The sequence below is a fragment of the Daldinia loculata genome (assembly GCF_022478755.1).
Source record: "Daldinia loculata strain CBS 113971 unplaced genomic scaffold F4817scaffold_18, whole genome shotgun sequence".
NCBI lineage: Eukaryota > Fungi > Ascomycota > Sordariomycetes > Xylariales > Hypoxylaceae > Daldinia > Daldinia loculata.
The window spans coordinates 433945-449429 of NW_026054872.1; the positions used below are offsets into that span (position 1 = coordinate 433945).

At 46.2% G+C, this 15485-nt stretch overlaps 4 protein-coding genes across 4 annotated transcripts; all 4 read left to right on the plus strand.

The window, feature by feature from the left end:
* Window positions 1-1266: 1266 nt before the first annotated feature.
* F4817DRAFT_314977 (uncharacterized protein) lies at window positions 1267-3389 on the plus strand (the record flags this gene model as incomplete). Its single annotated transcript, XM_049300473.1, has 2 exons — window positions 1267-1675; window positions 1735-3389. 2 exons carry the CDS (start codon window positions 1267-1269, stop codon window positions 3387-3389), a joined length of 2064 nt encoding a protein of 687 aa, XP_049160095.1.
* Window positions 3390-8392: 5003 nt separating this feature from the next.
* On the plus strand, window positions 8393-11148 carry F4817DRAFT_358123 (uncharacterized protein; the record flags this gene model as incomplete). The annotated part of the gene is made up of 3 exons (XM_049305990.1): window positions 8393-8974; window positions 9005-10786; window positions 10879-11148. The coding sequence occupies 3 exons, from the start codon at window positions 8393-8395 to the stop codon at window positions 11146-11148; spliced, it is 2634 nt and encodes an 877-aa protein (XP_049160096.1).
* A 301-nt stretch (window positions 11149-11449) lies between these two features.
* F4817DRAFT_72133 (uncharacterized protein) lies at window positions 11450-12838 on the plus strand. The gene is made up of 2 exons (XM_049307813.1): window positions 11450-12330; window positions 12465-12838. Exons 1-2 carry the CDS (start codon window positions 11751-11753, stop codon window positions 12662-12664), a joined length of 780 nt encoding a protein of 259 aa, XP_049160097.1. The 5' UTR covers window positions 11450-11750; the 3' UTR covers window positions 12665-12838.
* Window positions 12839-13264: 426 nt separating this feature from the next.
* On the plus strand, window positions 13265-15439 carry F4817DRAFT_334768 (carboxypeptidase s). Its single transcript, XM_049302939.1, has 2 exons — window positions 13265-14328; window positions 14463-15439. Exons 1-2 carry the CDS (start codon window positions 13356-13358, stop codon window positions 15200-15202), a joined length of 1713 nt encoding a protein of 570 aa, XP_049160098.1. The 5' UTR covers window positions 13265-13355; the 3' UTR covers window positions 15203-15439.
* Window positions 15440-15485: the final 46 nt, after the last annotated feature.

Here is a 15485-nt window from a genome sequence, read left to right on the forward strand (position 1 = left end):
CATCTCCTCTCAACCCTTTGTTCTTTGGTCAATCGCCACTGCCTCCTCTGGATCTGGACCCATTCCCAGGCTTCCACGCGTGTGACCGTCATTTTTCCTTGCGACGTGCTAGTTCAAGGTTGGGAGTCACTGGGGAGACCCATTTATACAGTCTATATTCGGCGCCTGCGTTAGCCGGCACAGTCTAGCCACCTAAGCCATCCTAGCTTATCTTAGCGGGTCCGGGGCTTTCTCTTTCAGCATCTCAGCATCTCAGCATCTCAGCACCTACCACCCCCTAAAAGGTTCAAGCAAAGACCACCTGTACAACAGCCCACATAGCGGTAATGATCGGAGTCTTCGCCACCTCACACCTGCACAAGAGTCATCGCATAGGTACCCAAAGGCCACTTTAGACTTTAACTCACCCTGTTGCTTTTTCGCCTTCACTCATCTTTTTACCCTTGAATTCGGAACACGCGACTCATCGACCCTCTCCGCTCACTCTTGATTCATACGTCGTCGCCTGGTTCGCCTCTGATAAAACTTCACTTTAAAAAAGACCCTTGGGGTCGTCCTGTCTTCCCACTGATCTCAGGAAATTACTAGCCCGCATATGCGCACTTCGTTAGTAGCAGATCAGTGGTTGCAGCCTATGTTGTACCTTGCATAATCCATCTCACGGAACTATTCAAGAAGACTTCTAGTCCCCAATTATAACCAATCCGACGTCACTCAGATACTCGAATCGCGCCGACTCCGATAATCGATTAATACATACAATACTTATACATACACACGATACACGTCTCAGTTCTCGACGCGCCGCAACAACCCGCAACAACTCTCACTTACTATAATACATTCTCTCTTCGTCTTCTCTTTCTCTTCTTGTGATACCTTTAATCCGGTAGGCGCTCAGCTCGATGCAGATCTAGCTGGTGCGACTACTGTTACTACCTCGAAACCTTTGTTTCCTTAGTAGAAACAAACAACCACACCATGCAGCTTGCGATAGCCATTTCCTCTACTCCAGTCGTCCGTCTCGCTCAGTCTTCCGGTTTGATCGTTCGTGAAACTTTGGTTACTAGCACTCACGTCTAGAAACCTCCCTTCTTTTTCGACTTTTCGGTAGCCTCATAACAACAATATATGTTGTTGTGAAGCCTCGTACTCGATAAGATTTCACGATCTGTTTCTCGGTATAACGATCTAATCGGTTGACTTTGCTTAACGGGCGACTGGAGGTTTAGTCTCGAAGACCTTAAACCTCTTACTTTCTCCAAGATGATGTGCAGCGAACATGATTCGCTGGATTTTATCAATTCCTCCCTCAATGGGCCCTATAATTCCTCAATAGCCTCTTCCGCCTCCTCGTCCTCAGCCTCGGTCTGGTCTGAAACTTCGTCCCAGGCCTCTGACGACACCTCCATCTCTATATATACTTCTGACGCGTCGGAACGATGCGATTCTTACGCTTATATTCGGCGATCTAAGCCGTCTCAATCTGATGTTTTATGTAACCAGATTTTACCTACTACCTGTTGGAGAGGACAACCGCAACAAACCGAAGTTCCACAAGAACTACGGCAGAATCCGCGCCGCACCAGTAGCAGTGCGACGTCCAGAACCGGATGCCCTCCATCTCTGATTCGCCAAAGCGATCGGAAGGTCAACTTTGTCGATAGCCTCGTCGGTAAGCAGTAACGATGTATCCCCCAAACCCGTATTCCCGCGCTCAACCCTCCACTTTAGATTCATCGACACAGATAGTTGAAGCAATTTGGCCACTGTCTTCCGTATTCCACCGGCAGGAACTCGGCAACAAGGCCGTTTTGCCGCTACGGACTTTTATCCAAGAAACGTTGCGCCGCTCGCGTACGAGCTATTCTACGTTGCAAGTTGCGCTGTATTATTTAATATTGATTAAGCCACATGTTCCTAAGCACGACTTTACCATGGAGCAGCCCGACGAAGTTCATGCGAACCGGGTACTCCAGTGTGGTCGCCGAATGTTCCTTGCTGCTCTAATTCTTGCCTCCAAGTATTTACAAGACCGAAATTATTCGGCACGAGCTTGGAGCAAAATTTCGGGGCTTGCGACGCAAGAGATCAACCAAAATGAGATGGCATTTTTAATTGCCGTAAAATGGAAGCTCCACATCACTGATGATGTCTTCAAACGTTGGACCGAAATCGTACTAAGGTACACACCACCGCAACCTCCATCCGGGTCTGTTTGTTCTCAGATCTCAGAGCAACTGAACCAAGATTGGAAGAACTTGATCCTCAGTCTCGAACCGGGATTGGGCAATATCGAAGATCTTATCCCGCTAAGTCCTTTAGTAACTAATACTCGAGACTCGACGCCGATCCCGCCTTTATCGAGTCTTTGCGCCCAGGTAGACAAACTAACTTACACGAGTGACCCATCTACGCCGAAGACTTACAATATACCATACGTCATGGAGCCCGCACCGGCTACTGTACATACTCCGGGTCGTCTCGCTCCAGCTCTAGGTCTACTTCCCACTCCTCGTCTAACACCACAACCCATCGGGTTTAGCACTCCTGCTGCGAGTGCTGCCACTTGTCTCCTTAGTAGTAAGGGCTCAATGGGTTTTGCTATGGCACAGGCTGCGAATGTAACTGCTTCGCAAAACTTGGATAGGTGGCCTGGGTCTCTCAGCTCCTCACCTCTAAGCTACGTTTCCACACGTCGCTCCTCGCTTGCTAATTCTATTTCAACGGCATCTTCGCCGGAATCGATGATCTCTGACTCGTCACGAACGTCTCGCTCATCCTCGATCTCATCAGCTTCGTCCTTGGCTAGCGCGCCGTCCACCAAATTGGATGTTCAGGCGCGATGCCGATACGCGAAGCTGTGCAGTGAAAGGTACAGCTTAAGACCAGTCATCGCTTCGGTGCCCGAAGACTACGAAGAGAATTGCATTACATCCTCTCCCGAATCTTACACCGGCCCGGTCAGTAAGGATTTGGTACAAATGTCATTGGAGACTCCATTGGCCAGAGGATGTGAATTGGACGAAACTGCGAATGCTGCCCGCGCTCTACAACAGCTTCAGAACCAGCTTCAAAACCATCGCCCGCAGCCTCGTCCTTCCACCAAGCTTGGTGCGAAGCGTAGCCGACCGTTATCAATCGATAATTCGCTCCAAGAGAATGTGCGTGAAATGCTAAGCAGTCAGTGCTACGAAAAGGATCACTCGGATGTAACGGTTCGCAGTCTCTCGCCGACGGACCTAGGGGGCCAACGTACGCCAGTTCTATCAAATGGAGGCAGGAAGCGGATGTGTTGCTCATATGATGCTCGGTCGTTCATTCCCTCGATACACCCTGCAGTCGGCGGCCCCGGTGGACCAGGAATGTGGGACGGCATCTTGAATTAGGAGCCATTCGCTAAGCTACGGCTTATTGCGAAGTCCACTACAAACAACCTTTGTGACAATATCCAACTATTTCCTTTGTTCTACATCGGGAGAGGTTCGACGGTTCGTGATACCACAATCCATATTTGGAAGTCACACATAGTCTAGAGAGAACCCTGACGATGGCCAAAGCCCGGGCGAAAAGCTATTTTCACAATGCATGCATTTCCAGGATCACAGCATATCGGGACTGGTAAAGGTGGGTAGTTGTTTGTGTACGAATGAACAAGGGAGGTGCGTTATTCTTTGTAATGGTGTTCGGGGGATAATCATAGTGGTGTTGAAGAGCAAATAATGGCTAGGCAGTGGCGGTTACAGCCGCACCCACGGGATCAAGACAGGCGACTCGAGGAATAAGGCAATGTCGGCACTACGTGCGACGTCTCGAGCCGACCGTATCATATACTGGAGTATTTTTTGTCTTTTCTTGATTTATACGATCAACGATATCGTACCCGCGAACCCGCCGAACGATATTTGGCAACCGTCGAAAAGCGGGCGCCGTTTGTCATTCGACCTAGTAGCTACGAGAAGCACACTGGCAGTATAATTTCTTACCTATCTGAGCCTGAAAAGGTGTTGCGCTATCGAGTATCAAAGAACTTCGAGTACAAAAGAAAAAAGCAGTTTGCTAGAGAACTTTGAGAGAACCCAACCTCGCAGATAGTATTGAAATTTCAAATAAGCTTCGAGTCGGAACAGAAGAAAAAAAAAGAGCTTTTTTGATGACCATTGTTGAGTGCAAGTTTGTTTGTTTTCATCTTCGTCTTTGTGCAAGATGACACTGAGTTACTGACTGCCGAGACTTGTGAAGTGTGGATCAAAGAAAGAAAAGAACACGACGAAATTATTCCCCGTTCCCGCTCATCCGTCACACAACAGCCACTCATTTGACATTAGCTCGAGGTACCGAATCAGGATTTTCCCCTCCCCCCTTGTTTGCTGATGTGAGGCAGGTCAAGCGTGCATTAATTGCTGAATGATCGAAGTCTACCCGTGGGTCGGCCGGTGAGTCATCGTCAATAAAAAAGGAGCTGAAGCCTTTTTTTTTTCTCTTTAGCTATTGGAACTTTTAGTTGCCGAACCAACCAATTCGACCAATCGGTGTCGCTGAACGTTTCCTAACCAGAAATAGTTAATTACCACTTCAAGCAACTTTCCACCGCCAAGAAGCCCTGGCAGCCAATCAAGTATCTTAGCCCTGGTATACGTATGTAAGTTTTGTACCCCCGTTTTTGTAATTGCAACATGACCAACATCGTGAACGGATGCTTGCCTTCCAGGCGCGAATGACACGCGCGCTTGATGCGCTGGTCGTTCGCGCTGGATTATGGGGCTGCGCGAAACAGGCGAGAGGGTCAGCCTATTTACGACATGCTTGTCGGTATGTCTGCCTGTATTATTAGTAAGTCAATTCCTTCGATTTCAATGCGTTGGTGCTATGGGTGTCTAGGTCCCCAACCCCCGCGGCGTTTGCGGATACAAGCGCTGTCGTGCTCTTGTGCTGCCTATTAGGTAACTTAGGCAGGTAAGTACCTGGTCAGGTGTAGGTAGGTGCCTCTATGCATTACGAGACAATTATGTAGGCATAAAAGAGGTCATGTAATAAAGCACGAAGCTGATGAACTGGACGGTTACGCGAGGGGCGGGTTGCTACAGAGCACGGACGGCTTGATCAAATAATAGGCATCTAGGTTCTATCCTCGATCTTATCGGCGAGAGTACCATAGGTAGGTTAGGTACCTAAGATATTCACTACATACTTGTCAGTCATATAACTATTTGGAAGGCGAAGTGTACGTGGAGATATAAGTAAATGCTTACACACGTTAATATAAGAGTGTGTCGTCGGACCTAATATCAGTCTTGCAACCATGCATCGCATCAGTACTAGACTTTACATCACGTTAGAGGTAGTTCATATACGTATGTATAGGGCAAATAGTCTGCATATATGATATACACTAGTTCTCTTCTTCGGGCCTCATGATAGAACCCCCAACCTTCTCCCTGTCTCCAAACACTAGACGAGCAACACCATCGCGGAGCAGTCGGAAGTAAGTACAGGTGTGAGTGGGACCTATAACATCCCTCCCATCCCATCTAACCTTCCCGCGCCACCTGTCTCACCTGTAAGCATAGTTTATAGTTCATCCGTATGTCAAATCGAAGGGGAACTCTTGATGCTTGACATACGCGTTGTTGGGAACCGCGATACGTGTGCAGGGTCGACGAACCTATCTCGGGACGGGGTTAATAGGGTGTCCGAGACAGGTGCAAATCTTATAGCGAGGAAGGTATGATGTTACTTCGTGAGGAACTACGAAGCCTGGGTATGAATCTAGTAATGATGACTGGGACTTATGTAAGGGGGCCTTCTCTGCCTACCACATCTTAGGATAAGTCCTCCCCTAGGATGGGCCGCTTAATAACGTAAATACGTAGCCTACCACATTCATGCGGGTAAAGTATAAAGTTAAGAATAGATAGATATCTTAACGTTTCCATTTCATAATAGAATAATTTAATTTCTTGAGATGTCTGTCGTATATAGGTAAGGTTATGGAAATAAGTAGATCTTAGATAGGTAGGCACCCGCTACGGAGTTACCCAAGGCAAGGTTATGATATGCGTTAAGGGCGCCTTCCATCACTTCCTGGTCTGTGATTTCCTGGTCAAAGTGGTCATTGGCCTAGTGGTCAGAGGTATGACTGATGCAGAAAAAATCTCTCGGGGGGTCTTTTCGTAGATCTCGAGTTTGAACATATGTACAAGGTGGCAAAAGGACCAATTTGTTCTGGACAAAGTCGTAGGTTCGATTTGTAAGGTCAAGCTTTTCTTTTTCTCCTTTTTCTTTTCAAGTTACTTTCTCTCTTCATTTGGTTTATACTTCCTTCCTGACATTTCCTTTTCCGCGCATGACAGGAAACCTCTTAGCACTAGTGTTCTATTAACCTTAACTATCACTTATTCGAGTATAACACTATTAAATTTCAATCGATTTATATAACGCGGTAAGGAAAACTCGTGGTTCATCCCTCGTCTCCCCTATCATATTACTAAGTACAATAGTACCTATAGCAAATACTCGGTTCGACATGTGTTAAAACCAAATCCCGGAGATGTAAGATACAAGTGTCTAGATTTATGGTCTCGCTAAAATCTACCTAGGTGGTTAATATTTTGGTCAAGGGGGCCTTTTCTCCTAATAGTCCTTTGAATAGAGTATGCAGGAAAATATGCTAAAATTCAACGGATAAATATTGGTAACAATAGCATCAAGGGTACTATAGAAGGTTACAGAAGAATAAGTCGTATTAAACAAGCTAAGGGGCGTTTGGTCTTGAGAAGTTTAAGGTAAAGTGGGGATAGAAATATGAATTTTATCTAGCCTTTAATATCACTTAGTGGGCATGGTGATGATAGGGGTGATACTCATATCACTTATAAACGAACTACGTGGAGTTTTCTGATATAAAACAACGTTGGTTTCTGCCCGCTTGTTTACATAGCGTCTATTAGTAGAATTAAACTAATCTGGTCTATGAGATATCTAACCTATCGAACGAATAGTTTAAACAACTGCAGTACTTTATCTTCTATTTACACATAACGGTAATTTATGTATAACGACCACCAACTTAATATGGCAGAATTACCTAGCGCTACTAATTAAGAACGAATAAAGCTTCGGGTAATAATAGAAAACTGGGTTCCAAACGTGCTATCTTAAGTATTTATTCTATGACCTAAGAACTGGTCAAAATAGGATTTTAGCTCGAGTATATACCTTCATATTATTAACAAGCTAACCTACGAGGTAGTTATAATATATACGTAAGAGATAAATATCAACAGTAAAGCTAAGGTCTAATCCAAGGCCAATGTTCTTTGTGCGTTTCCAAGAAGTAGGTAGGTACCTACTTATACAATCTATATTTAAACTGGGTAGAGCCCAACAACCTAACTTCGCCGCTTTCAATGGTAACCGCCTCTGGCGGGGACGGACCTGTTTCCTCACGGCTAATTGGCCTAGCTCTAAATAGCCCTGAATTAGATTAAAAATTCCTCGGCATGGTGTACTCATAGGCACCTGGGCATGCTTTTTACCACTCACTGTCACCATGTACTTGTGGTAGTTCTCCCTTTCATCAAAGAGCGATGTACTATGACCTACTAAGGCTATCCTATTATGTATTAGCAACTGCTATGTAGTAGAATAGATATGTCATAGTGACTTATTTGCAGGGTATTAACTAACTCGATAACGTATTGATACTCCGAGAGGAAAAATCGGCAAGCATCTTCAGTAATCCCGAAGGTCAAAATCCCGATAAGTCCCCCTGATCCTGGCACAATACTTCTACATCAATGAAGATGTAAAATAGCGGGATACCTTTAAGGAAGAAAGCAAGAACACTAACCCACTCTCTCTGAGTTCTTACGGCAAAATAAGCTGTAAGAAGCGGACTTAAGGCTTCATTGGTGTGAATCTTTTTGTTGAGGATAGCAGCCTGGGAAATAAGGTATCTAAGCAGATCAATCGTGGACACACGTCTGGAACATTGGCCCCTTGAAGCATTGTGATAGACCGGACACAGAAGTTTTGGACGTGGAGTTACAATTGCCTCAGCATTTCCACCATCACCAAGGATGAGACCCGATCACAGTTCTAGTTTTGAATTTTGCTTCTTTGAAGACACCCTGAACTAGACCAGAGATGCAGCAAGTATAAAATACGAGTATTCTCGGCGAGGCGTTCTAACGCCACGTTTGTGTGACATTAGATAGGTACCTGATCTACCTGCATACAAGGTACGTGTCATCGGGCAGCAGGCTGATCCGAAGGCGGGGGATGTGAAATAGAATCTGTGTTAGAAACAGAATCTGGCATGAAACATACCAAAAAGACCAAATACCTTCCAACGACTCCAGTGCTAGCGATATCGATACCGACAAGGAAGATGACAATCGAGGAGAAAAACGTGGAGGAAGACAACGACAATGGAGAACCAAGAGGAGATTATAGATTTAGGCACAGGGCACATTTAATACAGAATACCATTTCAGCCGACCGAACCCACGATAGCGAGTTTCAACGCACAGCTCAGATATTGCAGGCCATACAACCCAACAGAGGGCTTAAAGACCAAAACATAAACCAAACCAAGGTTGCCGATTCCAAAACACCCAGACTCGATAATGAAAAAGCCAATGAGGATAAGCTCGGGGATTATCAGTTCCAATTGATGCTTCTCGAGCAACAGAACAAAGAAAGACTAAGGGTGGCTCTTATGGAGCAAGATGCACAAATCAATCACCAACAAACGACTGTTCAGAGCCCGGTACTTGAAGACCATTGGAATTCTAATATTCGGTCTACCAATCCAGAAGCAGCTTTTGTTCGGCATCCCGCGTTAAGCAATTGCTTCCGCTTAATATCAACAGTGTTAGATACGCCAGAGGAATGCACTGCAAATCTGCCGGCTTTGAGAGAAAACCTGAAGAGCCTGCAAGCATGTATATCAGACTTCCGCACAACCGGGGTGCTCCCATCGCCGGAGCCTAGATTTCAGATAGTATACCGCGTGACGGCTCCAAAGAGTTTTACGCGGATGTATCTTGATGAACCACAGTGGATAGAGGGCGAGAACGCAAAGGGTGAGGCTTTGGCGGGCAATCTTCCAGTACGAGACATACAGTCGTATCTTGAAAGGAACCCGGAGATTTGCTTCGTTGTATACAGAGACTTTTCTGTCCCCGTCTCGAGAAAAAAGGATGTCGATCATACTCTATCCGTACCAAAACAAAACTCGGAGATGATAGAGACAACCTCTACGGATCTGACTACGACTATTACGAAATTTATGTCGTACTATGATTTCGGTGCAGACGCCGTGGACGAAATAGGGAGGACAGATGTTCCAGATCACCATTCTACAGATGCTGATGGCTCGACCGAACTGTTAGCTCCATATCCCGCCTTTTACCACGCCTCAAGACGAGCCATGGATCCATTCCTCGAGCTACTAAAGTACTCAGAGAAGAAACAGTTCCAGTTATTACTTGATTATGTTATGTCTCATTTTGGAAATGAGTACAATGACGCCGAGGAAATAATTCGAAACGGTAGAATCACGAAACGATACTTTCAATACCTTTTCAAACCTGGTGACGTGATCGTGCAGAAAGAGACCAATGAAGCAAGGGGCCTCATATGCAGTTCTTGGGTTACTGAAGAACAAGTCAAAGACGGCAAAAGGAAGACGTCGGGAAAGGTATCGATGATACAATACACTATAAAAGCTCGCTACTGGACTTTTGATGGTGTATTTTCACGCAAGACGACCGATTTAAAATGGGAAATAGATGACAGCTATAATTCGAAGCTGGAAATCGATGGCCTGAGCATCTGCCCTTTAGCTTATGTGAACGAAAACCTAACAGCTAAGCTGCGACGCAGGGGAGAATGGATTTGGAAGTGTCGTACGAAGCAGCTGGTATCATATCATGAAGATGGAAATCGTCAGTTACACGACTCGGACGACGAAAGATACATGATCGACATGATGGTATATCGTGAGTTACATAAGCCAGACAAGAAACGCGATATTCCCCGGTGGACATCTTCAGACTACCCAGGGACAGATGACCTGAGTCACGAAGCGGTGAATCGAGACGACCCGCCTTCCGACGACTTCCTATACGTATTACCTTCGATTATCAAGGGCTTTAACCTTAAGAAGAAGAAATGGTTGGATCTAAAGGTCGATAATTTAGGCGAAGTAGTATGGAACGAGACGGCTTTTGAGAGGCTTGTTCTTGAAGAGAAGACTAAGAAGTTGATTCTGGCTCTCGTCAGCGATCAGATAGAATCTAAGAGGTCAACAGATCTCATAAGCGGCAAAGGGAATGGTTTGATCATGTTGCTCCATGGAGGTCCCGGCACAGGCAAGACTCTGACCGCCGAGAGTGTGGCCGAGATTGCCCGGAAGCCACTCTATCCTGTTACTTGTGGTGACATCGGAACGGAGCCGGAAGGTGTCGAGAATTATCTCGAGTCCGTTCTACATCTCGGAAAGACCTGGGGGTGTGTTGTCCTACTCGATGAAGCCGACGTATTTCTTGAACAGCGCAGTCTCCAGGACCTCCATCGAAATGCGCTAGTATCCGTGTTCCTCCGAGTACTCGAATATTATGAGGGGATATTGGTTTTGACGAGTAATAGAGTCGGTACCTTCGACGAAGCGTTCAAGTCGCGCATCCAATTGGCTATTCACTACAGCGATTTGACCTTTTATGAACGCTCTAAGATCTGGGAAAATTTTATCTCACGCTTGCAAGACTTTGAAGAAGAGGTTGGTACCCAGCACAATGACCACGAGCGAGCAGTTATTTCTATGACCGTTGAATGCATTTTGAGAACTTTACTAATTGTATCGTGGAATAGGAGATAGATGCTGCTGATCTAAAAGATCACATCAAGGACTTGGCCCAGTTTGAGATGAACGGAAGGGAGATCCGAAACGCCATCACGAATGCACGGCAGTATACCCGATGGGAACGAAAGCAGCAGCAAAATCCAGAGAATTGCAAGCTTGATTATGCAAAGATCAAGCTTATCATTGATACTGCTAGCAAGTTTGACGACTACATCAAAAAGCTGAACGGAGGATATAATTACATCGCGGTAGATGAGGGGCTAAGGCTTGAAGCTTGAAGAGGGAAATAATCCGTTAATTAGCTTCTAAGGGTATCTTCTAGGGCAAGTAAGTTATTGGCAGAGTGCAAGATGGCGAAAGGTATTATCACTAGAGTCTGGATCTAAACTGACATATGTATTTTCCTTGCCTTTGTTGGTTTCCTTTTCTCCTTACGAATACACTATGTCATGTTTCTTTTTTTATTCAGGAACTTCATAGGCTATAGATCATACACTCTCTTATCTCGGCCGCCAAGATGCCACATCACGTAAATGGGTACTATTTAAGTAAGGGTCGAAGACGCAGGGGAGGTTGCATTGGCAATGCAGCAACGATCTTCCCGTCTTATTTCCATATCTACCCTAGACAATCAGTCAGCACCAGCGCAGGGTAGAATAAAGAGATAACATACATAGGTTACGACCCGTCCAATATCGTCCAATATCGCTCAATATCGCGGTCTCGTGTGGGTTCTTAGACTCTTTATAATACCTTGTCTTCATTTTCTGACTATCGTATAATTTTGAACACTGAGGGATAGAGTGGCGGGGACTACCATCATAACTTCAATCCTTTCTCTTCAACGTGCACATATCTGTGTACCTAACTAATAATTATCATGGACTTGATGAGCACATCGGATGGGCCTTGTTGGCCTCTGGCGCATTTAAAAGGAGATACTGGATCGGGGAAGTCGGTCAATTTTATCTCGCCTATCACACCGTCGCCCGAAGTCAAAGAGTATGCGGTATTAGAGAACGAGCACGAGGAAGACGAAAGGAGAGTTCCTAGTCCCTTCCTAGCCCTTCCCATAGAGATCCGTCTCGAGATCTTTAAGCACCTGCTAGTTTTACCACCAGATGCTCCCCCTCCTTCGCAGAAGACATACTACCGGTACGGGCAACATCGGACGCCGCCGCTGCTACACCCGGCAATCCTGCGCGCAAACCGGCAGCTGCACGCCGAGGCACTGCCTCTCCTATATCGGCGCAACACTTTCCTAGCGCACAACACATTGCTAACAACGCTTCCCCGGCTACGCCGCGCCTACGACCCCGTGCTCTCAGCGCATCTCTCCGGCCTTATAACCCGTTTCTACGTGTGCGTGCGACTGGACGCGGAGCCAGGCTACGACCGCGCGCAGGCGGCGATGCAACTGAGTAACAAGGAGGAGGTTATTATCGATGCATGGCAAGCCGGTGTGTAACATGAACTCTCTCTCCGCTGTTCTTCCCCTTCGTTCGCTCGCCTCGGGAATTTGAACGTTTTATTTTTCTATTTGGAAGTCGTTGCTGAATTGCCTACTGGCTCTAACTCTTGTCTATATACATAGCATGGCGCGGCTCGGGCCCGGATGCGTTACGTCTGTTCGAAGACGTACGGGGTGTGCGTCGTGCAAGGGTTACTGGGAGCGTCGGCGGGTTCGAGGATTACGCGAGGTGGCTAGAGGGTGCGATGATGCGCGAGCCTGGGATTGAGATTGAGCCTTTCTCCTGGGATGCTGGTCGAGGGTCTGAAGGGATGAGCATATAGCTTATTGCAACTGTAAGAGGAGCAATCTAGTGTAAAGGGATGCTATCAAGATGGTTGCCTCGTTAGGTAGTCGGCCAACAACGCAACATTTTGTTCTGTTTAGCTGAGTTAGATAAGACCCAATCTGTTAGATGGTAGCTGGCTTTTGGTTCTGGTCGGAATGTTATTGGCTGTATTGTTGACAAATTATCTTGGCCTAGAACTGTATATCTCCCTTTCAGGAGTCTCCATGCAGACACTCCCGCATTATCACGGTAGGCGAGACTACATGACGTCTTCTCACGCAAGCTGTAGATTTGGAGTTGACCGAAATCATACAAGGCTCCTGTAGAGGGCTCTGTGATCAAAATGCTGTCTCCGAACGAATTTCGATGCAAATACCTAGGTACCTATTCCATCGTACTAGATTTGAGACATACGCTCAGTAAATACGAGCCTGGTTCAAGCGCGATGGAAAGAAGGACGGATGGATGGGAATACATATCCCTCGTAGATCTAAGCAAAATCTACTACAATAACCCCTTGTAAACTCGGGCAAATAGCAATCCGAGCTTCTTAAATGAGGTAATTTGAGGGGTCCGTGCTGCCAATTCCGGTCCATCTTTGATAAGAGAGCAGGACATCGTACTTACGTAGATAATCTAGATGATTTCAATGCTTCTTCTCATATTTCCTCTTAATCAATAGCTCTATGATGCGTGAAAAAGGGGAGCTTCTACCGCAGTCAATTACCGCGGCCTCGCGTCCTCATTCGAGATCGATTTGGGTGACGTTAGTTCAAGTCGTGGCCGCCTTGGTACTGCTAAGGAACACTTATGATGTATTCTTTTCTTCACGCACGAGGCATTCCACGTTGGATGAGTTAGCACATTGTCCGCAGGTCGAGCCTCTTTTCCCGCGACATGATAGTCCTGCGCTCTCTAAGTTGGAGGATTACATCACCTCGCCCATCTTTCTTAACGAAACGGTAGTTCGCCTGGCCGGGGCAATCAAGATTCCCACGCAGTCGTATGATGACCTTGGACCCGTTGGAGAAGATGGGCGATGGGAAGTCTTGTTTGATTTCGCTGCGTATCTAGAAAAAACATTTCCACTCATTCATAAGACCTTGACACTTCAAAAGGTTAACACTCATGGGCTATTATACACTTGGCAGGGATCGGATGAGACCTTGAAACCGACCGTCTTCATGGCCCATCAAGATGTCGTCCCCGTAGCTGAGTCGACTATTGACCAATGGACCCATCCTCCCTTTAGCGGCTATTTCGATGGCCATTTTATCTGGGGTCGGGGGTCTTCCGACTGTAAGAATAACCTCATCGGTATTATGGAGGCTGTCGAATTGCTCATAGATGCTGGCTTCAAGCCAAAGAGAACTTTAATCCTATCGTTCGGGTTTGACGAAGAGATTTCAGGGGGACAAGGAGCTGCGCATCTCGCCAAAGCATTGGTTTCCCATTATGGAGAAGATGGTGCTGCAGTCATTGTGGACGAGGGGGCTGGAACATCAACTGTTTGGGGTTCTGCATTTGCCCTTCCTGGCGTTGCCGAAAAGGGTGCCATAGATGTTGAAATTATCATTCGTATGCCCGGTGGCCACTCATCAATTCCTCCTGCGCATAACGGAATAGGAGTCATGGCAGAACTTATCACTATCATTGAAGGTTAGTAACCCATGTTTTTATTACATCGTGGAGATAGTCCCTAAAGTTCAACATTCTGATATAACGCCACTCTATTGGATCAAGATTCTAGGATAACACCTTGGAATAACTGCTAACCATGGATCACGATTTAGCTAACCCATACGAGCCACATTTACACCCTGATAACCCTTTCCTTAGCCTCCTGCAATGCGGTGCCGTTCATGGTGCAGAATTCCCTTCCAAGCTACAGAAGCTTCTTCCATCTCATGACTGGCGAACTAAGAAAGATAAGCTTGCTTTAGAGGCAGCGAAGGCGGGCGATATTGTTAAGTATCTGTTCACAACATCGGTAGCGCCCGATATCATCAGCGGAGGCGTCAAGAGCAATGCACTCCCCGAACGTATTCGAGTACTTGTCGACCACCGAGTCAATGTTGGCGAGCATTCATCTGATGTACAAAAGAAGCTAATAAGGTTAGCCGAACAAGTTGCTGATAAGCATAATCTCACGGTTCACGCCTTCAACGATGAGCCAGAAACGCCTCGATCTATTACTCTCAACTTAATGGCAAACACACTAGAACCTGCACCGGTAACGCCAACGTCTGTTGATGGGGTGACGCCATATTCGGTGCTCTCTGGAACTAGCAGAGCTCTTTACGGCGAGAACCTTCTTGTTTCGCCAGGAATTATGACAGGAAATACTGACACGAGATATTACTGGGACTTAACAAAGCATATCTTTCGGTATGGTCCTGGCTGGGATCCCGAGCAAGAAGGGCTCGATGGAGTGCACACGGTTGACGAGAAGCTTAGTATCTTTGCGCATATTAAAGGTGTTCAATGGTACAGCCTTTTTATTAGAAATATGGACGAAGCGGAATTAGCGTAAATCAAATCAACATACATTATAAGATCAGGTACATACCCTTCTAGTGTAATAAATATGTCGACCTCCGAAATAGCTTGGTAGTATCAGGTTTTCACATATTAAAATACGTTGGAACTTTCATACGGAATGTTTCAATTATGAAGTGGTGTCAAATTCAGCCAAGGCAAATCCCACATGGCGTAGTGGTTTAACGCCTGGATGTGTGTTGGTCCGTGCCTACGGGCCGCAACACAAGTGGGTTCGAATCCCACTGTGGTCAAACCAAAAATGGTCCGACTCAGGT